At 47.6% G+C, this 22,859-nt stretch overlaps 2 protein-coding genes across 3 annotated transcripts in view; one reads left to right on the top strand and one right to left on the bottom strand.

The window, feature by feature from the left end:
* The window catches only part of FSD2 (fibronectin type III and SPRY domain containing 2), a 45,052-nt gene extending 38,806 nt beyond the window's left edge, over positions 1-6,246 (bottom strand). The window contains exons 1-3 of one of the 2 annotated variants that reach the window (XM_082736152.1): positions 6,147-6,246; positions 2,603-2,792; positions 1,043-1,213 (exon numbers count right to left, since the gene is read on the bottom strand). The gene's annotated coding sequence lies outside the window, so the exon portion shown is untranslated. Of the gene's footprint in view, positions 1-1,042; positions 1,214-2,602; positions 2,793-4,853; positions 4,981-6,146 lie in introns of those variants that run through there. The other variant, XM_082736151.1, reaches the window with a different exon arrangement.
* On the top strand, positions 5,706-22,650 carry WHAMM (WASP homolog associated with actin, golgi membranes and microtubules; the record flags this gene model as incomplete). The annotated part of the gene is made up of 10 exons (XM_082736150.1): positions 5,706-6,299; positions 7,604-7,777; positions 10,054-10,204; positions 11,580-11,749; positions 12,678-12,843; positions 14,435-14,622; positions 15,863-15,949; positions 16,210-16,305; positions 20,120-20,585; positions 21,837-22,650. The coding sequence occupies 10 exons, from the start codon at positions 5,706-5,708 to the stop codon at positions 22,136-22,138; spliced, it is 2,394 nt and encodes a 797-aa protein (XP_082592276.1). The 3' UTR covers positions 22,139-22,650.
* Between the last annotated feature and the right edge of the window lie 209 nt (positions 22,651-22,859).

The following is a 22,859-nucleotide window of genomic DNA, read 5'->3' on the forward strand; positions in this document are numbered from 1 at the left end:
TCAGGTCATGATCCCGGGATCGAGCCCCGCATTGGGCTCTCTGCTCAGAAGAGAGCCTGCTTCCTCCTCTCTGCCTGCCTCTCTGCCTACTTGGGATCTCTCTGTCAAATAAATACATAAAATCTTAAAAAAAAAAAGAATTTGTCATTTTATAAATGATGAAACTGAGCCTTAGAGAAATAAATAGGTCACAGCCTATAAAAAATAAAGTAGTTGATAGCTTCTACTCTAGGCCATAGGACTGCAGTAAAAAACAAAACAACAAAAAAGGCTTTTGCCGAAGTCTTATATGGGAGGTGTGTCCCAGTGCATTAATTAGAAAAGCTCCCCCCCAAATGACTGTAACCTTGTGGGGCACGAGCACCTCTGGGAAACTATTGAAAGCTGTGAATTCTCTCCCTAAAAGTGAGCCCCTAGGGCACCGACAGAATTTTGCCTGTAATTTCAGAAGCCCACCCAGGTAGCCCTTTGCAATTCTCGAGCCACAACTAAGGAAACTTGTTATCAAGCGTTGGCTGTACAGTGACACGAATAGTTCAAATCAGCTCTCACAGGCAGAGTCCAAACCTGAAAACTTTCCGTGGGAGACGGGTATGTGTAACAGGTGAAAAATGATTGTCCTTTGGTTTCTCCGTATTTCCATCAAAATACGAAATTACGATTTGTCAGGACACACATGCTGATTAAAATAAAATGTGTTTATCAGCCTGCTACCGCAGCCAGAGGAGAATACTACACAAGGTTCCAAACTGTTCTAGCAAATGGACTCCTGCACTAAAAATACTTTAAGGGCACACTGCAGGAATCGGCAGCCACAGAGGCTTTCACAGCCCATACCAACACCGCATTCAGTCAAGGCGAGCTCATGCTCCAGGAGGGCACAGAAAACATTCCCACTGTTGACTGCCATTTACACATCCGCAATTTAGGATGATACCTCTTTCCCTAAAGGAACAATATTGCATTAACATTGCACCATTAAGTAACTGACTTCCAAGTAATACCCTTTGCATTAGAAGAACAGGATCACCCAGAAACTTGCCTGCTGATTTCAGGGTCCACGGGTTCTTCTTTGACCTCCAAGGCCTCTGGAGAAGGATTTCCCTCCAGGTCACCTGTTCAAGCCCCGCAGCCTGTCCCTGCCTGGCTTACAGCAAGGGCTGTAACTGGAGCATGGAAGGTGACAGGTGATGGTAACATGAGCCAGCTCCCACTGCAAATAGCAACAGTCGTGTGTGAGAGCCCAAATATAGACCTGCCGCGGCTGTCTTGCACTTCTTAGCACTCAAGTGTCACCAGGAGGGGTCACATGCTGTCCCCTGAGTTCCTTCATTTACTGGGAGGATGTGAGGTCTGTAGCTCCCCTGAGCTGCTTGGGTGGCTGGTCGTGTGCAGAGGGTGGGGGGCAGATGCGAGCCATGCAGAGAGGGAGGGAGGGCCTCTGAGAGTCCTCGAGCCGGGTGGCCTCCACCTGGCCTGAAGGACTTTTCCCGAACTGTTTTGAACAAGTACAACTCTGAAGGGAAACAAATGCAATTTCGCTTTTTTTCCTTCCACCATTCCTTTCACATGTACTCACAGTGGAAATCATTCCCCTCTCCAGTAAAAAACAAACAAACAAACAAACAAACAATCCAGCAGACCCGTGACTTTCTGCTCCCTCTTAGGTGACATTCCGTCCTAGGGTTATTTGAAGGCATAGTCTCCATTCAGTAACTGAGCGTACTGTTCAGAATACTAATGCAAAACCCAAACTTCGCTTAGCCAGTATCAAAGTCTTCTCCCCTACCCTAAAGAGTCTGGGCCTCTTTAGCTGGAAGTCTGCCCTGGGAAAGGAGGAATGAGGTTGGGCCCTTCTCACACCTCCTCCCTGAGCTGCTGCTGGAACACCAGGGCAGAAGCTCCAAGATGGTAAGACAGCCTCTAATGGAGCTGATGCCGCAGTGGGTGCTAGCTTCAGGCTCTCTGGGCTGGCAGGTGCTTAGAGCTCCCTATTGTGCACCTCCTTTCCTCTTTGTCTCCCCTCTCTCTCTCCTGGGGAGCATTTTTTTTTTAAGATTTTATTTATTTATTTGACAGAGAGAGATCACAAGTAGGCAGAGAGGCAGGCAGAGAGAGAGAGGAGGAAGCAGGCTCCCTGATGAGCAGAGAGCCTGATGTGGGACTCGATCCCAGGACCTGAGATCATGACCCGAGCCGAAGGCAGCGGCTTAACCCACTGAGCCACCCAGGCGCCCCCTGGGGAGCATTTTTTTAAAAAGATTTTATTTATTTATTTGACAGACAGAGAGATCACAAGTAGGCAGAGAGACAGAGAGAGAGAGAGAGAGAGGAGGAAGCAGACTCCCTGCTGAGCAGAGAGCCTGATACAGGACTCGATCCCAGGACCCTGAGATCATGACCTGAGTGGAAGGCAGCAGCTTAACCCACTGAGGGGCCCTCCTGGGGAGCTTTTTACCTCTCTGGAATTTCTCATTATGGAGACCCTTCCCTCGAGCTCCCACAACCAGGCTGAGAACCCCTCTATCCAGGGGGTCCCTCACATTCCCCTTATAGGCCCTGGTGGACCACTTCCAAGATTTCTCAAATGAGGTTTCCTTACCTGTGCAGTTGGCTCTCTTAGGCAGGATCTGAGGATTCCTTGCTGACTCTGTCTTCCCGCTGGCTCACATCTGGATCTTGGGAGACAGCCCCATCCCTGGCCCCTGCAAACGCTGGGAGGCAGTCGGACCCAATCTGCCACTTCCTCTGACTCTGCCATCAAAGCAGCCAATTTGCTCACCTCAGGCCACCTGCAGAAAGATACAGCAAGCTACCTAAAGTGTCCCTTTGACGATCCCTCACTGGGTGTGGGGATAGAGGACCGGACTCCCAATCCTCCCCGCAGCCCACCGACAATGTTCCCCAGAGAAACTTCTTCACCAGTTTCCCTCCCGAGAGCATGAACGGGGTTCTGGACCGCTTCCTTGAAAAGTCTGCTTATGGTGATTGGATCTCAGAATTTTACATCTGTTGCTTTTTAAAATCTCAGTCAAAATGTCATTTGAAAGATATCATTACTGCCAGGTATCTATAACGTAAAAATACTAGAAGCACAATAAAATATAAAAAGTAAAAAAAAAAAAATTAAAGAAAAAAGTTACGCAAAAATGCATGCACAGGAATGTTCACCAGCACTTTATGTTTGCTCGCGGAAAATTGAGATTCACTTATATCTGACAATATAGAATTTGTTAATTCACTATACGGTCAACTCAATATTGGCAAGTATTAATAATCATATAGGTGCCTATATTGTAGGTGGAAAATACCCACAATATATCTATAAGTAGAAAAAGGGTGTAAATAAAATATCATGACAGCATAATCATAAATATATTAGATGATATGTAGATATATGATAAAGATATATAAACATACTGCAAATAACAAATATATACTACATAGTATAATATGTACTATAGATATATAATAATATATGATATTGTATATAATAATACACTCAAAATGAGAGCAAGGTTTAACTCTTTCGAGTTAGTTTACTTTTTTCTTTATATTTTACACTTATTTTAATAAGTTATATATATACCTTTTATTAATTTTTAAAAATATCTTTACTAAAAAATAAGATATGATATTTGGCTTAGAAAAAGGGCAATATTACAGAAGAACCGTAAAGTGAAAATAAAGCAGGCATGAATGCTGGCAACAACAATTATTAGGTTTGGTGGGTAACTGCCCTTATTTTTTTCTAAGAATATACAAACATCCTTCCCTCACACAAAAATAGAAATGACTTTTATAATTTGAAAACCTGGGGTACCTGGGTGGCTCAGTGGGTTAAAGCTGCTGCCTTCGGCTTAGGTCATGATCTCAGGGTCCTGGGATCGAGTCCCACATCAGGCTCTCTGCTCGGCGGGGAGCCTGCTTCCTCCTCTCTCTGCTTGCCTCTCTGCCTACTTGTGATCTCTCTCTGTCAAATAAATAAATAAATAAAAATCTTAAAAAAAAAAAAAGAAAGCCTGCTAGTGTCATTTTTGTAAAAAGATTTTATTTATTTGTCAGAGAGAGAGACAGCACAAGCAGGGGGAGTGGCAAGCAGGAGAATCAGGCTCCCTGCTGAGCAAGGAATCCCACCCATCCCAGGACCCTGATATCGACCAGAGCTGAAGGCAGAGCTTAACTGACTGAGCAGGTCGGTTAACTGAACAGGTGTCCCTGCTAGTGTCATTTTGATAAAGTAAATAAATTAGAAAGACTACTAGAAAGGATAAAATAACATAAAACAAAGACAGTAAAAAGACATACTGGAAAGAATATACTAAAAGATACCAAAACAGATTTAAAGAATTATCAGTAAATCATACTAGCTAAGATAATATATTAAAAAATGGTTTGGAGAAAAATAAATCCCTTCAACTAATAGGTTCTCTCCAAGAGCACTGCCAAGAGCAGCAGTTCTGAGTCCACCCCCCCCCCACCCCGATCCACAGGGGTCGGGGCAGGGGGGAGGGTGCTCAGACAAGCAACTTCAGACTTCAAGCTACATTCCACAGTAGTTTCTAGATACTCTGGGATCATCTTCCGCAGGGAGAGATGCCCTAACCATAGCTCCAGGCTGGCCCTGGTTTCTGGTTGTTTCCTTTGGGTATGACAGCAAGGGCGAATCTGATGTCCGGATTTCCCAGCTCCAAACTTTCAAAAGCTCTTTCCCTGGTTCCTGAATCTAAACCCTCAGGAGCCCAACCTCAGAGAAGGGCTCCTTCTCGAGGCTTCCAGGGCCTCTCTCCCCACCTGCCTTCCCCGGACCCTACCCCTGAGCCCTCCCAGTGCGCTCCCAGGAGGAAGCCCACCTGCACGGTTTCCCGCGGCGCGCACTGCGCCTTTCCCGGACGCAGACCGGGCTGTCTTATTCCCTTCAAGTCACATCCCATCGCCACGTGCAAATGAGATTTCCCCATCTCCAACAGGTCTTGGGGGGGGCCAGGTGGTCTTATTAGCCTTTGTGTGTCTGTTAGGACACGGTTCTTTGCCGGGTCTCCGTCTCGTTGGCTATAAAAAGAAGGGTAGGAACGCACTGCACGCATACATGCGGTCTGGGAGCTGGGATGCTTTGAAGACCGAGACATCTGTGTGCGCCCCCGAACCTGCACACAGCTGACACCCCAGTAAAGCCTGCTGACTCGGTAACGGCAAATGTGTGGCTTTTACCCACTGGCTGGCGCTTCCAGGTCCTCAGCCAGTAACTCCTACGTTTGATTTAACATTTGGTGTCCAGCAAGTCTGCACCGTCCTCGGGCGCAGGAACCCTCGGGGACTAGTAGCGCCCAGGCCGGTCCCCGTTCCCAAGAGGCTCGCAGTTCAGCGCAGGCGGCTAAGAGGGTAGCTCGCTCAGGTGGGGAACACTCTTCCTACGTGAGCAGGTACAAAGGTGGAAACCGTGAGGCAAGAGTGGAAGTTCCCGGGCTCCGGGGCGGGGATGCGACCCGGACCGCTGCCCAGGGCCCCGCCCGAGACAACTTCTGAGTTTCTCATTGGCTGCCGAGAACCCGCCCTCGCGCTGGCAGCCAATCAGAGGCGCCGGGGGGCTGAGCCCGACGGGCGCTGACGCGAGGGTGAGCCGGCGAGAATGCCGCCCGGCCCCCGGAGGTGCGGGGAGGCCAGGCGCGCGCGAGCCCGGTCCTCGGGCCGCTGAGCCGCCGGCCATGGACGACGAGCAGCCCGACAGCTTGGAGGGCTGGGTGCCGGTCCGCGACGACCTCTTCGCCGAGCCCGAGCGGCACCAGCTGCGCTTCCTCGTGGCCTGGAACGACGCGGAGGCCAAGTTCGCGGTGACCTGTCACGACCGCACGGCGCAGCGGCGGCGGCGCGAGGGGAGCCGGCCCGAGCCCGAGCCCGAGCCGGCCGCTTCCCCCCCGAGCTGGGCGGGCCTACTCTCGGCCGCCGGGCTCCGCGGCGCGCACCGGCAGCTGGCGGCGCTGTGGCCGCCGCTGGAGCGCTGCTTCCCGCCGCTGCCGCCGGAGCTGGACGCGCGCGCCGGCGGGGCCTGGGGCCTGGGGCTCGGGCTGTGGGAGCTGGTGTGGCCGGCGCGCGCGGGCCCCGGGGACGCGGCGCTGCAGGAGCTGTGCGGGCGCCTGGAGCGCTACCTGGGCGAGGCGGCGAGCGGCTGCGGCGGCGCGGCGGTGCGCGACGCGCTCTTCCCGGCCGACGGCGGCGCGCCCGACTGCGAGAGCCTGCGCGACTTCCGGGACAGGGCCCTGCGCGCGCGGTGGACGGCGGCGGGCGCGCGCCTGCGCCAGGTACGCGCGGCCCCCTCCCGCCCGCTCGGTGGGGCCGCTGGGCTGCGCGCGCTGTGGGTGGGCGCGGGTGGGCGGGTAGTGTTCCCGAGAGCCCGGCGGCCGGCCGGCCGGCCAGGTGACGGTGGGCGGGGACGGGGCGGGGCGCGCGCAGGTGCACAGGTGCCTGACACCTGTTGCGGGGCGGGGGACGGCGTGCTCCGGAGGGTCCCCGCGCATCTGGCGGAGCCGGCCGCGCTCACGGGATTTGCCAGAGAATAGCGGAAACAACCGGAAACAGCCGAAGTGCGTGTGGGAAACTACACCACGCGCTCGATGTAAACACTTCCCGGTTCTGCGAGTGGGGGGACGCGAGCGAGGGAGACCGCTGCTCCAGACGTCGAAGGGACCTGGGGGACACGGTTCGGAAAGTAACGCAGACTGGGTCACATGGAAAGCCGAAGGGGAGTGAGCTTTATTTACCGATTCGGACTAGCAACGGGGGTGCACTTTTAAGCTTAAAAGAGGTCGTTTGGGAAGCCGAACAATTCATTCTTAGAGCTACAAACTTACAGAATTTAAGGGGAGGAGGAACGCAAGTCCACAAAAGGGTTTGGGAGAAAAACGACGGCGTGCATATCCACAGTTTACTACGGTGGCCAAGATTTAGTGATCGAACCCCCTGGACATGTCCTATTGCTTGCTTGTTCTCATCATAGGTCGTTCTTAATCTGGATGAGTTTTCTGTGCATTCTTTTGAGGAAGAAGGGTGTGGGAGAGGAATTCAGCCACGTTGCAAACTCTTAATTACATCTCCTTCAGCCGCCTATGGAATGAGCTTTTTAAGTTAAAATGGCTTTATAAAAGGAGCTTGTGAAGGGTGTCACGCCATTGAATGATTACAGCAATAACATTCTACCGTGGATACTGCATGATTTCATTAACCATTCCTGTTTTATGGGGCCTTTTGGTTGGAGGGCAATAGCATCTTCATATTTAATCAGTATTTCAAATTTTAAAGTTCAGGGCATTAAAATTTCTTTAGTTTTGTTTGTTTGGCTTGATTTTTTTTTAAAGATTTTATTTATTTATTTGACAGAGAGAAATCACAAGTAGATGGAGAGGCAGGCAGAGAGAGAGAGAGAGAGAGGGAAGCAGGCTCCCTGCCGAGCAGAGAGCCCGATGCGGGACTCAATCCCAGGACCCTGAGATCATGACCTGAGCCGCAGGCAGCGGCTTAACCCACTGAGCCACCCAGGCGCCCCTGTTTGGCTTGATCTTATAAATAACTGTCCTTCCTTGAGCTCTATTTACTTTCTGTCTTCTAGGTTCTTCAGGGGCACGAGAAAGCCCAGACCATGGTAGCACTGATGAACGTCTATCGAGAGGAAGATGAGGCATACCAGGAATTAGTTACGGGGGCAACTATGTTCTTCCAGTATTTACTGAAGCCATTTAGGGATATGAGAGAAGTTGCAACATTATGTAAGCTTAGTATTTTGGTATGTTTTCTTTATATTTTTTATTTTATCAAATTACCCTTTGTCACATATTTCTTTAGTCCCATTTGACATTGAGTCTGTTTTTGTGCCTTGGGTTCACCGTTCTGTTTAGATGGTATGATATATACACTGAATTTATTTTGTAAAACTAATTTTAAAATGAAGGCATTTTACATTGGTCATCTGAATACATTAAGATTTCTGCAGTTTTTCAAGGGTTAAACACATTCTTTGCTATATCTATGTATTTCTTAGAGTGACTTGTTTTTGATGTGATGCGTATTTACTTGAGCCTATTTTCAGATTCTAAGGACATATGCAGATTTCTAAGAAACTGGATGAAAATATAAATAGCAAGGCCCTGGGTCATAATTCAGTAATTTAAGCTTTAGTAAATGTCGCCATCGCTCTTATTTCCTTGAGCTCTGGAACAGTCCAGTGACCTTAGTTAGAACAGGCATTCTCCTGTCAGTGTTACAAAGGAACCTAGAGCCCAGAGGGGTTAAACAATCCAGTGACCTTAGTTAGAACAGGCGTTCTCCTGTCAGTATTACAAAGGAACCTAGAGCCCAGAGGGGTTAAACAGCTTCCCCTGGGTCTCAACCAGCTGGAGTCAGAAGACATCAGAGAGATCTCTTACTCTCTGCCCCCTGCACTGGGCCAGCCACACATGTTCTCATGCCCCAGCCAAGTTTTGGGACTGTAGAAATGGTATCCTATTTAGAGAAAACTCATACCCCTCAGATTTCCAGAGAAAGTTGTTCTGCTTGTTACTCTGAAAGTTTATTATTTGGATAGTTTTTTCTTCCTGTATATATTTTTCTTTAATTAACAGCTTCCCTGAGATATAATTCACAGACCATACCATTCACCTGTTTAAGGTGTATAATTCAATGGTTTTTAGTATATTCATTTGCATGACTGTCACCACTGTCTAGCTCCAGGACATTTTCATCACCCCCGAAAGAAACCCCATGCCCAGTAGCATCACTCTCCATTCCCTTCCCCCACCCCTAGGCGGCCACCAGTCTACTTTCTACTTCTGGGCACTTCATCTTGTACGGGATCATGTACAGATTTGTGTCTGGCTCTTTTCATTTCACATAATGGTTTCAAGGTCCATCCATGCTGGTGCATGTACCAGAACTTTGTTTCTCTCTCTGGTCCCGTAGTATCACTACATGGATGTTGCACATTTTACTTACCCATTTAGGAGCTGGTGGAGCTTTGGCTTGTTTGGTGGACATTTAAACTTCCATTCAAAAAATTAGTTTCCACTTTTTGAATATTAGGATAAAGCTGCTGTGAACATCTGTGTACATCTGTGTCTATGCGGACATATGTGTTCATTTCTCTAGGGTGTTTACCTAGCAGCAGAATTTCTGGGTCATATGGTAACTATATTTAGCCTTTCCAAAGAACTGTCAGACTTTTCCAATGCAAACGTAACATTTTACATTCCTGCCAGTGGTAAGTGAGGGTTCCAGTTTGTCCACATTATTGTCAACACTTGTCACTGTCTGTCTTTTTGGTTTTAGCCATCCTGGTGGATGTGAAGTGGTGTCCTATTTTTTTTTTTTTTTTACATTTCCCTGATGGCCAGCGTCTATGTATTTCTTAGAGTAACAGCTTTGTAGAAGAATTGGCTGCCAAAAGACTGCTAATATATGTTTTAATTATGAATGTTTAGATTTTACTATGTTTAGGTTAGGTATTATCTTTGCACTTCGGAGAAGAATGATCATATTGAAAAAGCTTCCTGTCGTACCCCTAAAAGAAACCATAGTGACAGCTAACACTTGAATGCTGTGTACCAGGCCCTGTGCTTAACAGCACAGGTGCCATTTAAAAAATTGTGGGTTTTTCTAAATTTTTTAAATTTTTAACTTAATCTCTACACCCAGTGTGGGGCTCACGCTCGCAACCCTGAGATCAAGAGTTACACACTCCACCAACTGAGCCAGCCAGGTGCCTCGAAAGAATTGTGAATTAACAGAGAAACGTAACTTGAGAGCATTCCTGTCTAGAAAATGTTATTCTAGTAAGGCAAGGTGAAAGTAGGTTTTTTCTTTTTCTTCAAACCCCAGAGTATCCCTTTGTCTTCCGGGTGGTGTAGCTTAGAGCCTCCTTCATACTCAGTAAGGAGTTGCTGAATGAAGGAAACTTAATTAAGTAGTAGTTATAAAAGTAGTTGGCATAATCTGTGCAACCAATTTCCTTTCAGTTTCCTCTGGTTCTGCATTACTCTTCTAATACGATTTTCCCATCTTCTGTAGAAATCCTTGGATGAGGATAATTTGGGTCCTAAGCGGATAGTTGCCTTGGAGAAGGAAGCCAAAGAATGGACCAGACAGGCTGAAGAAGCCATAGTCTCTATTCAGGACATTACAGTGAATTATTTTAAAGAAACAGTAAAAGCGTTAGCAGGTAACAGTGTAAAATTCTATACCAGGGTGTGTGTCATTTTCATTTGACTCAACAAACACTTGAAGCCTCTTGAATAAAAGGCCCTGTGTTTCCTAGGAGCTGGGGATTCAGTGTAAGGATGAGTATAAACACTGTACAGTCAGTCTGGTGAGGGGAGAGAGATCCTACTTACATATTCCCTTCAACACACAGAAGATGGCGCTAGCAGCCATCTTCTTCCGTTAAGAAGAGAAGCATGGGGCTCTGAGAGCTGCCAGGAGGCACGAGACTCCTTCAGTAGGTCAGTGAAGGCCTCTGGGAAGTGGCGCCTGCCCTGATCTCTGAAGGGTCAGTACGAGTTGAGAGAGCATCAGAGTGAGGGAAGAGTGTTCCAGAAGAAATGACAGCCACCAGGTTCTCTGGCTGAAGGGAGGCTGGCAAGTGTGAGGAACTTAAGGAGAGCCTGGGGGCTGGAGCAGAGACGGAAGGGGCAGGGACATGGGGCCGAAAGAATGCCGCAGTCGGGTGGCTGGGGCGGGCGAAGGACTTCTGATGGATTAAGTCGTGGTAGCTGATGGCCCCAGACAGGAAGCTAACATGTGCCATTTTGTTAAGTTCCATTCAACAAGGGAAATGACAGGGGTCACGAAGTAGGATTCTCTGTATCTGTTTTTCTGAATGGTGAGAGTTCCACAATATGTGAAATGAAATAATAAGCTTCAAAGAAGAATGGTGATCTTGTGGGGTTTTTTAAAAAAGATTTTATTCATCTATTTGAGAGAGAGCATAAGCAGGGAGAGGGACGGAGGGAGAGGGAGAAGCAGAATCCCTGCTGAGCAGGGAGCCTGATGCGGGGCTCCGTCCCAGGACCCTGGGATCATGACTTGAGCCCAACGCAGATGCTCAACCAACTGAGCCACCCAGGTGCCCCTTGTGGGGTTTTTATTTTTTGTTTTTGGTTCAAACTGTCTGTCTAGCTTGACATAGAAACAGTCTGGTCATATATTCACCAAAATGTAAGAACGATCGTCTCCGGTAGATGAGATTCATGATTTATAATTATTATTTTTAAATGAAGTATCTGAAATTCTTTGTAAATATTTTAAGTACTCTCTACACCTCAATATGGGGCTCAAGCTCAGAACCCCGAGATCAAGAGTCCCATGTTCCACTGACCGAGCCAGCCAGGCGCCCCAAAGTATCTAAAGATTTTATACTGATGTCCATGTATTATTTTTGCAACAATAAAAAAATCACTTAAATAAAACAATTTTTCTCTTAGAAAGGATGTTTTTTGCAAGTAACATGGAAGGCAGTAAACAATTAGCTCAGGATACATTTCCCCCTTTTCAATGAGTTGTAATTATGTTTTATTTTGTTAATTATAATCCAACAGGAATGCAGAAACAAATGGAACAGGACAAGAAGAGATTTGGCCAGGCTGCCTGGGCCACGGCAACTCCCAGATTAGAAAAACTCAAGCTGATGTTAGCCCGAGAGACTCTGCAGCTCATGAGGGCCAGAGAATTGTGTTTAAATCACAAAAGAGCTGAAATTCATAGAAAGGTAAGACAAAGATAAATGAAACCTGGTTGGGAAAAAAAACCACACTTTTGAGGCACCTGAGTGGTTCCGCTGGTTAAGTGTCTTGATTTTGGCTCAGGTTATGATCTTAGGGTCAGGGGATCGAGCCCCTCGACGGGCTCCACACTGGTTGTGGACACTGCTTAAGATTCCCTCTCCCCACCGCCCCAGCCACTGCCTGACGCACATACATTGTGCACACGCCCTCTCTAGAAAGGAAGGAAGGAAGGAAAGGCAGAGAAAGAAAAAGAAGAAAAAAGAAAGGGAAAGAAAAGGAAAAGAATAAAAGAGAGAAAAGAAAAAAAGAAAAGATAAGAAAAAAGAAAAAGAAAAGAAAACCCACACTTCTTCTAGGTAGCACCTTTCTTTCCAAGCACTATTAACAGACTTTCCTTGCTTCACTCATTCCAACATCCTCCACTAGCTGAAAATTTAGACTGTGGAAGTTTGGCCATACAGCTTCTTTCGGTCAAGATGCTTTTGAAATATTCTAAGATGCTCCTGGTAATAACACTGAGCTCAGTGCTGAAGTGGGTAATACACTTCAATCAGTGAAGCAGTGTTTCAGCACAACTCGGGAGGAACACAAAGGTCCTTCCTCCTAGGATCTCAGCCACTTAAACTTCTTCCAGTAACGATAAAGGTTTGAAGCAGGAAACAGTGCAGATGCCTCACTGCTATTGATATTTCTCTAAACCTAAATGTTTTTGTATGTGTCAAGGGTAAGTTAAAGTATCTGTAACAAACATTGAATAAGGCATTTTTGTTTTGTCACTTGAAAGGGAAGAGTGCTTCTTCTGTTTTCTGTTTGGTCTTAAGCAGACAACAGAAAATTGATCGCATGCATCTAACATTAGCTTTCAGTGTACTAATTATTTTAACTTGCTCTTACTTTTTCCATGAAAACAAGATGGAAGATCTTCCAGAACAAGAAAAAAATACAGACGTTGTAGATGAATTAGAAATACAGTATTATGAAGTCCAATTAGAACTGTATGAGGTTAAATTTGAGATATTAAAATATGAAGAAATACTGCTTATAACACAGTTGGACTCAATTAAAAGGCTTATAAAAGGTAAGATTTATCTTTAAATGTGTATGTTAAAATGTTTAAATCACACACCCAAGGAAATAGAGGCCACATTATTACTTCTTATAAGTTGGCTAAAACATCTACTGAAATTTCCTAAAATTTCCTTTTAACATTTTTGTTATTCCAGTGATACAGTCATAGTTAAACACACAGCAAAACAGAGAAAGGACTGGTTATCCCACAGTCCCATGACCTAAATATACGGAGTGAGGACAGTGTGCTGGAGAGCCCTGTTTGTATACTGATGTACACAAGTACCAAAGTACCAAGTACCATTTTAGCAAGTACCAAACAAACAAATGAACCAAAAAACCCCCAAACCAAAAAACCCATAACTCTTTAGAATTTTTATTGGGACTGTGCTTAAAATTAGAGATTAATTTGGGGAGAATCATCATCTTTGAATTTTGAATCTGCCCATCCAAGAACATGGTATGTCTCTCCTTTTACTTACGTCTTTTTCCCCTTCGATTTCCTCTGCATAATTATTTTCTTTGTACTGAATCTAAACATTTAATTTAATCCTAGCTTTAAAAAAAACTTTATAGTAATTTCAGGTTATAAGCATTTTACATATCTAGGGGGAACTTCTATTTAAAAAGTTATCTGGAAAGATGCGTGCTAAATTGTTCTTCATGTTTTCCTCTGGGAATGGGATTCCAAGGAAGGATGGAAGGAGAAAGGAAGAAGAAGATTTCACTTTCTATTTTACTCAGTTCTGTAGGGCTGGAATTTTTAAAAAATACATATGTAATAATTAAATATCTTTAAGGTGCCTAAATGCCACACTGCTGGTCAAAGGTAGTTGCCTTCATGGAGGGCCACTGAGTGCTGATTATCAAGGGCCCTGACTTATCTTCTAAAGAAGTAATAAGGGGGCACCTGCGTGGCTCAGTGGGTTAAGCCTCTGCCTTCGGCTCAGGTCATGATCCCAGGGTCCTGGGATTGAGCCCCACATCGGGCTTTCTGCTCTGCAGGTAGCCTGCTTCCTCCTCTCTCTCTGCCTGCCTCTCTGCCTACTTGTGATCTCTGTCAGATAAATAAAGAAAAAATCTTTAAAAAAAAAAAAAAAGAAGTAATAAGGGGCGCCTTCAGCTCAGGTTGTGATCTCGGGATCCTAGGATCGAGCCCCGCATTGGGCACTTCACTTGGCAGGGAGCCTGCTTCCCCCCGCCCCGCCTGCTGCTCTGCCTACTTGTGCTCTCTGTCAAATAAATAAAATCTTTGAAAGAAGTAAAAAAATGTACATAGTTTTTATGTTCAGATATGCATCACTGTGAAATAAATAGATAGTAATGGGACCCGGAATATTCTAGTACAGAATGCTCAAATGAGAGGGCACTGCGTTGCCATTAAAATTCTGTTTCCATCGCATGGAAAATGGCCTCTTAGCCCTGTGCTGTTGATACGTGTGGCGCTGTGTGTGTGTAGTTGTGTGTGTACACACGTTAATAGTGGCTCTCCCTAGGTGGTGGGGTCACAAGTCATCTTTACCTTCTAACATTTAAAGTATTTTTGTGTGTTATTTTTTATACCCAACCATGTTTTAAAGACGCCATCAATATGTTTCTAGATAAAGAAGAGGAGGTTGTCTATTATGACCCGTGTGAAAGCCCAGAGGAGCTGGGAGCGCTCGCTGGCGTGGCAGGGCTGCCGGGGGACCAGAGCGCAGAGGTGAAGGAGCTGAGCCGGCAGTGCGGGCGTCTGGAGTCGCAGCGGGGCAGGATCTGCGCCCGGAGAGCCCGACTCAGGAACAGACAGGTAGGCGCTCGGTCGGGCAGCTGCTCTCCGCCCTTCCCCTTCCGGGGACTCCTTCTATGGAAGATAAAGAGCGGTTGAAAGGAGGGCTTTCTGCCAACACAGTGATTAATTTCATGTGTTTGTGTAACTATCAGTGGCTTCAAATAAGATATATTTACTTTTTTTTTTTTTTAAAGATTCTGTTTCTTTTGGGGCCTAAGCATTTACCATAATGTCTAGATTTTTGATTAATCTGTTCAACAACTGTGTCGAATGCCTGTTACATACACAGTTATTTAAAAAATAATGGTAGGAAGACACTTCTAATAATCAGCTATAGTATATTCTAAAATTAATTTAAAAAAAATTTTTTTAAGGATTTTTTATTTATTTATTTGACAGACAGAGATCACAAGTAGGCAGAGAGAGAGAGAGAGAGGAGGAAGCAGGCTCCCGGCTGAGCAGAGAGCCCAATGTGGGGCTCGATCGCAGGACCCTGGGATTATGACCTGGGCAGAAGGCCGAGGCTTTAACCCACTGAGCCACCCAGGCGCCCCTAAAATTTATTTTAAATTACCAATTATAGAATATCAGAAATAATGGGGCACCTGGCTGGCTCAGTCAGTGGGGATCAAGTGTTGATCTTGGGCTTGTGAGTTTGAGGCCCATGCTGGGTGTAGACATGACTTTAAAAAAATTTTAATCTAAAAAAAGAAAATTCAGCTTATATCACTCCTTATATTTGGTGAGTGATTTTTTTCTTAATTTTTAAAAACTCCATGATTACCTAAAAGTGATATACTAAGAATGGTAAAGCCCAGTTAAAATACAGTTTTTAATATATTTTTCCAGGTATTTGTGGGTTGGATATGGTTGTCTGGACATGTAGTTACTATTGTAACATTATGGGGAGATGTGTTTAAAACTGTCGCATGGAAACAGATTCTTAGAAACATGCTAATTCAGGACAGGGGACTGCCTGTGTGTCCCCTCATTTCCACTTGGGGGGTTTGCTTTTCCATCTTTCCCGGCACAAAATCAGCTGTGGTCCTTACCACTGGGGGCCGCCAGTCCCCAGCGGTAGCCCATCTGCACGTGTCCCATGACTGAGGGGAGGCAGGACCACAGAGCCACACCAGAAATCCCCGAGTACGATTGCCTCACACGACAGCACAAACGCAGTGCCTCCTTCTGCCAGGCTTCTCTGCTAGCGGCCACGGCAACAATGCACACGCGCCGGTGACTTGTATCGTTTTCCCAGGATCAGTGCAGAGAGAACCATCGGCTCCGACTGCAGCTGGCGGAAGAGAGTGTGAAACATTTCCATCAGCATCATCGTATCCAGGTGGTAAGTGGCTGAAGAGAACACGTCTCATGTTCGCATCACCTGACACACTGGCTTAAATCTACGGAGAGGGGATCTCCCCTGGTGTGGGGGGTGGGAGCGGCCACCAGGCTTGATCCTGGGGAGCCCGAAGTCCAGCCCTGCAGTCTGGGGAGGGGGGCTGGGACTTGGGCTGGGGGAGATATTGCATCCGGTCACTGGCCCTTTCTCTCTCAAGACTTCTATTTGGAGAAATGTACAAACATCTGTTTCTTTATATATAGAAAAGAGACAAGATGAAAGAGGAAGAGCAAAAGAAGAAAGAATGGATAAACCAGGAACGCAAAAAAACACTCCAGCGGCTGAGAGCATTTAAAGAGGTAAGTTCTAGAAATAGTCCCCTCACCTGCATTTTCTGGAGAAATAAATGAAGATCACCCGTACTGGGAGAAAAGTGTCAAGTATTATGAACAGATCATTGGGAACACAAAACGTTCCCCAAACACCATTATTTTTAGTGTAGAAATAAAAAACAAAATTATTAGAATATTTTTAAAAAACATGTTATGTACGTATTTGAGAGGGAGTGAGCAAGCACACACGCATGATTGGGGGGAGGGGCAGAGAGAGAGGGAGAGGGAGAAGCAGGCTCTCCGCTGAGCAGAGAGCCCAACACAGGGCTCGATCCCAGGACCCTGAGATCATGATCTCAGCAGAAGGCAGGTGCTTAACCGACAGAGCCAGCGGGGCACCTGAAAATATTAGAATATTAAGTTTTGGACATTGCTGTGCACCAGGGTGCTTGCTTGCTCTCCCCGCAGGGTTGACTCTGCCTGCTGTAGTGTTGCCCAGCCTCTAGGAAAATAGAGGGCGGCTACACTGGCCTCAACCTTAGCTCATGTTTCCTCAGTTGTAATAAAGGATTCTCTAAGATGCAGGCAAGGGAACAGAGTGACATAGTGTACAGTGAAGTGCTCTGGGAAAAATGAATAGGTTTAAAAAGAAGGTAAATAGCTACTTATTTAAAAACAATGTTAAACTAGTGCAGTATAAAACATACATCTGTTCTCATCACACATCTACAACACACACCTAACAAAGACCCAAGGCTTTAGCCACCCCCATAAGGAGAGACCACCTGCAGGCAGACAAAATTCTGGAATAAGGTATTGAAGGTGTGCTCTGATGCCAACAAGGAAAGGAGCCACTGGACTGATAAATCAGGACATCCTGACTTCACCTTGCTTTCTGATGTGCTTACTGCTCTGATCATAAATGAGCACCTACCGTGTATCAGCCCGGTGCTAGACATGTGCGTTCATTCTCATTTACCTCTTAACCCTGTGACCCTGAGTGGCCACACTTAGTCCAGGCTTATATGCAGCCGCCTATCTCGAACTGCAGAGCCGCAACAGGCCCTCTCCTGCCCGGGCAGCACATCAGAATCACCTGGGGAGCTTGAGTCACGAATGGGGCGCCTGGGTGGCTCAGTGGGTTAAGCCTCTGCTTTTGGCTCAGGTCATGATCTCAGGGTCCTGGGATCTGCTCAGTGGGGAGCCTGCTTCCCACCCGCCCCCCCCCCCCGACCTTTGCCCACTTGTGACCTGTCAAATAAATAAATAAAATCTTTAAAAAAAAAAAAAAAGAATATTGAAAGTCACGAATGCCCAGACCCACCTCTGGAAGTGGGAAGACCGAGTTGGAGCCCGAGGGGATCCATGTTTGCCAAGAAGTGCCGCCCTCGAGGGGACAAAGCCAATTTGACCACATTTGAAAGGAAGGAAGGAAGCAGGAGAAGACAGGAAGTGAATCCTGATACGTGATAACTTGTTGAGCTGAGACAGGTTGTTTTTAAATTTCTGAGGGGCTGCTTGGAGGTCAAGGGCTTAATTTGTCTTGGGTGAGCCCTGGGGAGACAGACCTCCCAGTAACATAAGGCAGAACTCAGCAGGCCAGGGTCACTGCAACTTGCAGCTGCAGGGGTGCTGAGGAGGGGGTCCTGGGGGGTTGGGCATCCCTGCCATCAGGATGGTTGCACGACCCTGGAGTCTGGCCCGGAGTTCCTGGGAGTCCAGTTCTGTGTCTGTGTGTCACTCAGTCACTCCATGACTAGCGACTGCTAGTCATCGGTGAGGTCTGGGGCTTGCTGCCATTGCTCTGCTGTTTGCTGTGGAAAGACTTGGGAAAGTGTGGGAGGGAGACCGTGCAGGGGTCAGACCGCCCCAGTAAAGAGGCAGGTGAATTTTCTGGTGTTCCAGTGCATATAAAAGCGATGTTTATGCTATACTGTCATCTGTTTAGTGTTGTCTATTAATAGCACGAGGTCTCCAAAAATGTACATACCTTCATTTAAAAATACTTTATTGCTCAAATTATGATCAACCAGGCCTCAGCCAGCTGTGGTCTTTCTGCTGGTGGAGGGTCTTGTCTCCATGTCACTGGCTGCTGGCGGGTCACGGTGGCCAGAGGTGGGCTGGCTGTGGCAGTTTCCTAGAATAAGACAATGATGAAGTTGATGGTCTTACACGGACACAGTTTGGGCACCCGAAAACAACTGTTTTTAAAGATTTTTATTTATTTGGGGGAGAGAGAGCACGAGAACCCAAGCAGACTCCTCACTGAGCAGAGAGCCCGACTCAGGATTGATCTCAGGACCGTGAGATCATGACCGGAGCTGAAGGCAGACGCTTCACCGACTGAGCCACCGAGGCACACCTCCCAAAATAACTGTAATAGTAGCATGAAAGATCACTGACCACAGATCACCATAGCATAGTTAATGATGAAAACATGTGAAATATTGCAAAAATGGTCAAAATGTGATAGAGACATGAAGTGAGCAAATGCTGGTGCAAACAGCCCCAAGGGACCTGCTTGATGCAGGGTTGCCACAAACCTTCAGTTTATTAAAAAATACAATATTTGCAAGGCAAAATAAAGCCAAGTGCAGTAAGACGAGGTGTGCCTGTACTCTTTGTTTTGCACTTTTGATATATTACTGCTAAGTCTACATTAGTATCATCACATTACATACAGCCTCTGCCAGGTTTTTTTCCACTTAAATTACATTTTTGAGATGTGTTCTTGTTTACAGATAGAGATCTAGTCCACTCTATTGGCTACATATTTACATTTTCTGTTTCACTGGCTAGTCAGTGCCTTCATTAGGGACCTGCTCCCACCACTCAAGTTTCATTTTTTTTTTTTTAAGATTTTTTTATTTATTTGTTAGAGAGAGAGAGAGATACAGAGCGCAAGCACAGGCAGACAGAGTGGCAGGCTAGAGGCAGAGGGAGAAGCAGGCTCCCTGCCAAGCAAGGAGCCCGATGTGGGCCTCGATCCCAGGACGCTGGGATCATGACCTGAGCCGAAGGCAGCCGCTTAACCAACTGAGCCACCCAGGCGTCCCTCAAGTTTCATTTTTTTTAATAAGGTTATGTTTTCCTTTATCAAAGTAGTACTCGAGAGACCAGAATGTTTTAAATTTACATTTTGGGGGCGCCTGGGTGGCTCAGTGGGTTAAGCGTCTGCCTTCGGCTCAGGTCACGATCTCAGGGATCTCCGGGACCTCAGCCCGGCATTGGCTCCCTGCTCAGCGGGGTACCTGCTCCCCTTGGCCTTCCCCCTTCTGTGCTCTCTCAATCTCTCAAATTTAAAAAAATATAAATTCACATTTTTAAGTTACAAAATTTAAACCTAAAAACTGGAGAAGAGACATGATACAACTGACACTTTGAGGTCCACTCTGGCGGAATTTTTCATACCGCTGTGTTTTACATAGTTATTATAGATGTAGCACTGCATCATCTGCATTTTTTAGACCGTTTCACTGACTTTGTGTACTGTCTGATTTTCACTGCTACCTCATACTTTAAACGGATTCGCCATCATTTTCTCAGCCAACAGTCTCTTGTTATTTTGAGTCTTATTTTTTTATACTAAAACGGAATGTTTTCATCGACGTATGGGTTCACATATTTATTGCAGAGATGGTATTACACATCCAGGGAATTGATGCTTATTCCTTAGGAATCGATTTGGTAGCAAGGGCGGCTGTCCAGAGTGAGAGGGAGCCGCTGCACACACGACACCATCCCTGCAGAGGCCCGTCCGCGTTGGCGCACTGAGTGCGCAGCTCTATATTCCGATGGTTTGCACCGTGGCAAGCGCCTCACAGCAGTGTTTCCTTTCCAGAGATGTCCAGGTGGCTCTGTCCTAAAGACCCCTTGCTCAGAACCTGCAGCTCCACACCTGCCAGCTGGGCCTTCCCCACAGACCCCTCCGATGGCCTCCGGGAGCCACCTGTCCTCTGGGGAGGCTGGAGGCGCACCTGTCTCTGAAGTTAGCTACACGCAAACCCCCGGGGATCTGCCCGGCTCTGGAAAGACTGTCCAGAGCTCTGTTCCCGTTGGCGACCAAACAGATTGCCCATCCAGCAAGGACTTGTCACCGCCCCCACCACCACCCCCGCCTCCCCCGCCTCCACCACCCCTCCCTGCTGGGCCCTTTCCGTATTCTCAGTCCCCCAATCGCCAGAACTCATATGGGAGGACGTCGGTGACAGCGGATCAGCCCCTTCCCCTGGTGTGTGACTCGTCGGACTCATCGGAGCCCAGGGCTGCAGGAGCCCATCACTCCTCAGCGGGTTTCGGAGGCCCAGGTAACCGTAGCGTCTGTCCTCGCTCAGTCCCTCTGCAGCTGGCTGCTGTGGGGGCAATCACCCTCAAATCGGAATCTTTTGGAGGAGTCTCTACAGCCTTAAAACTCTCCGGCATTGGCTGCCTTAAGCCACCACTCCCTTAATGCAAAGTTAGCATAGCCTGAGGTGGAGTTTGCTGGACGCTAACCAGCTCACCAGGAGGAAACTGTCTCTAGACATTTCAATGGTCTGGTGACTTGGGGTCACTCTTAAAGATTCCTGTTTCAGGTTCTTAAGACTTGAGTGTGCGTTTGATTTCTGCTCCTGGAATTTTTCTTATGTTGCTTTGAGTTAAGCCTGCTGTTGAGTCTGCTCTGAGTCACTTGCAGAATTTAATTTTTACGACTTAAGCTGAATATGGGTTGGGAATTATGGTAAAGGGGCATGAGAATGCAGAAGGCTGTTCTTACAGACTGGAGGACTGAGAAGCCGTATTTTGGGAGATCTTTCTAAAGTGAAGTGGTAAAAAAAAAACAAAACCCAGTGGACCCCATTTTGCCTTTGCAAGTACAATACAGTGAACGCACGTGAATGTTTTGTTGAATGAGGGCTGCCGCTCTGACCGGTAGTTCTAATTCCGGCTGATACATTGGCTGTTGAGGAGACGGGCTTAAATCGTCTGCCCGACTCAGAGCTGCTGCTTCGCGGGCGGAGGCAGGTAGATACATCCCAGCAGAATTCTGTGTGCATTTGGTGCAAAGACTCTGCTGGAGCCCCTCCACCTGGGACGGGCAGGGGTTCTGCAGGAGGCGACATGAACCGTTGAATAGAATCGTTCCATGCTGCGGTTCCGCCATACCCTGAAGCAGGTACAAACAAAAACGTCCACACTCTTAGATGGAGACCACCCGGCCTATGCACAGGGGGTTCGCAGCAGTGTGGTGTGAATGCGGAGCAGGGGTGTGCACACCCGGACCTGCAGTTGGGGTGTGGGCAGACCTCTGTGGGGGGGGGGGGGCACTCATCCCAGCCGTCATGAGGACACGTGTGCATGACCATGTCTCTGAGCTGCTGCGGCTCCGAGGACGGGGCGGGCAGGGAGTGATGGGGGGAGAGGAGTGACTCCCCTGCACTCAGCACGCCTGGGGAGGACCTTTCCAGCAGCTAATGAGAGCGTCTGTGTAACAAAAGACGCGCTGAACCATGTCACTAACTGTCCTGGGCCGGGAGTGCGGCCTCCTGATGGCACCTGCTCTGTCTGCTCCACTGCAGGGTCTATGGATGAAGTCCTGGCCGCCCTAAGGAGGGGCAGAAGCCCTCTGCAGAGGCCAGCCGTGCCCGCTCTGACCCGTCCCCACACCTCCTTCAACGAGCAGCTTCTGGCTGCCATAAGGCAGGGGGTCAAGCTGAAGAAGGTTCACTCCGGCCTCAGCCCGAGCCCCAGCAACAAGCCAGCCAGCGACCTGGAGAGAAGCATCAAGGCAGCGCTCCAGAGAATCCAGAGAGTGTCCGCTGACTCGGAGGAGGAGGACAGCGAGGAGCAGGGCCCCGGCGGCGGCGAGTGGGACCACTGAGTGCTCCCCACCGCCGTCCCGGCCGCCCGCACTTGCATGCGGTGATGCAGGCCTGGCACCTGGGCTGGAAACGCCCCTGACAGCCTGAGAGCCCAGGGGGCTTTGCGGGATGTCCGCAGCTCTTCTGGAATGCTGCGGCTCCGAAAATCAGGGCAGGAAGTCTGGGGGTGGGGGGTGACTTCCACAGGCCACATTGGAGCTGGGATCTTAGATCCCACGGTATTACGGCACAGGAGACTAGTATCTATTTTTTCACGAAGGATTATCGAGCATCATTCCCTTACTCGGGAAAGGAGCTGCTGCCACTGGGGTAGGCCGCGGCCTGCAGCTCCTGCCGGGTCTTCCGTGGGCAGCAGTGGTCTCCTCGCCTCGATGGACTGGAATGTGAACACGATTTTAGCAGGAATCAGAGTAAGCTGCTTCCAGCCAGGAACTATTTTAACTATTTTAAATGAAATCTATTTTATGTATCAAGAACTATATAAACTCCTAATAAAGAACTATTTATAATGCGTCAGTGTCACTCATGAGGACATGAAACGTCACATCTGAACACAGCTGTCCCTGCCTGGTGGGGGCAGGGGGGCCTTAAAGCTCTTAACGCGATGATTGCAGGTGGACACCCGCTTGAGCAGATTCTGAGGGTGAGGGGGTGATGTTCCCGGCAGGGACGAAAGTCTCCTGTGGGGATCTTCCCTCCTCGATGTGTGTTGAATTCAGG

This window comes from Mustela nivalis (genome assembly GCF_964662115.1).
Source record: "Mustela nivalis genome assembly, chromosome: 6".
Taxonomy (NCBI): domain Eukaryota; kingdom Metazoa; phylum Chordata; class Mammalia; order Carnivora; family Mustelidae; genus Mustela; species Mustela nivalis.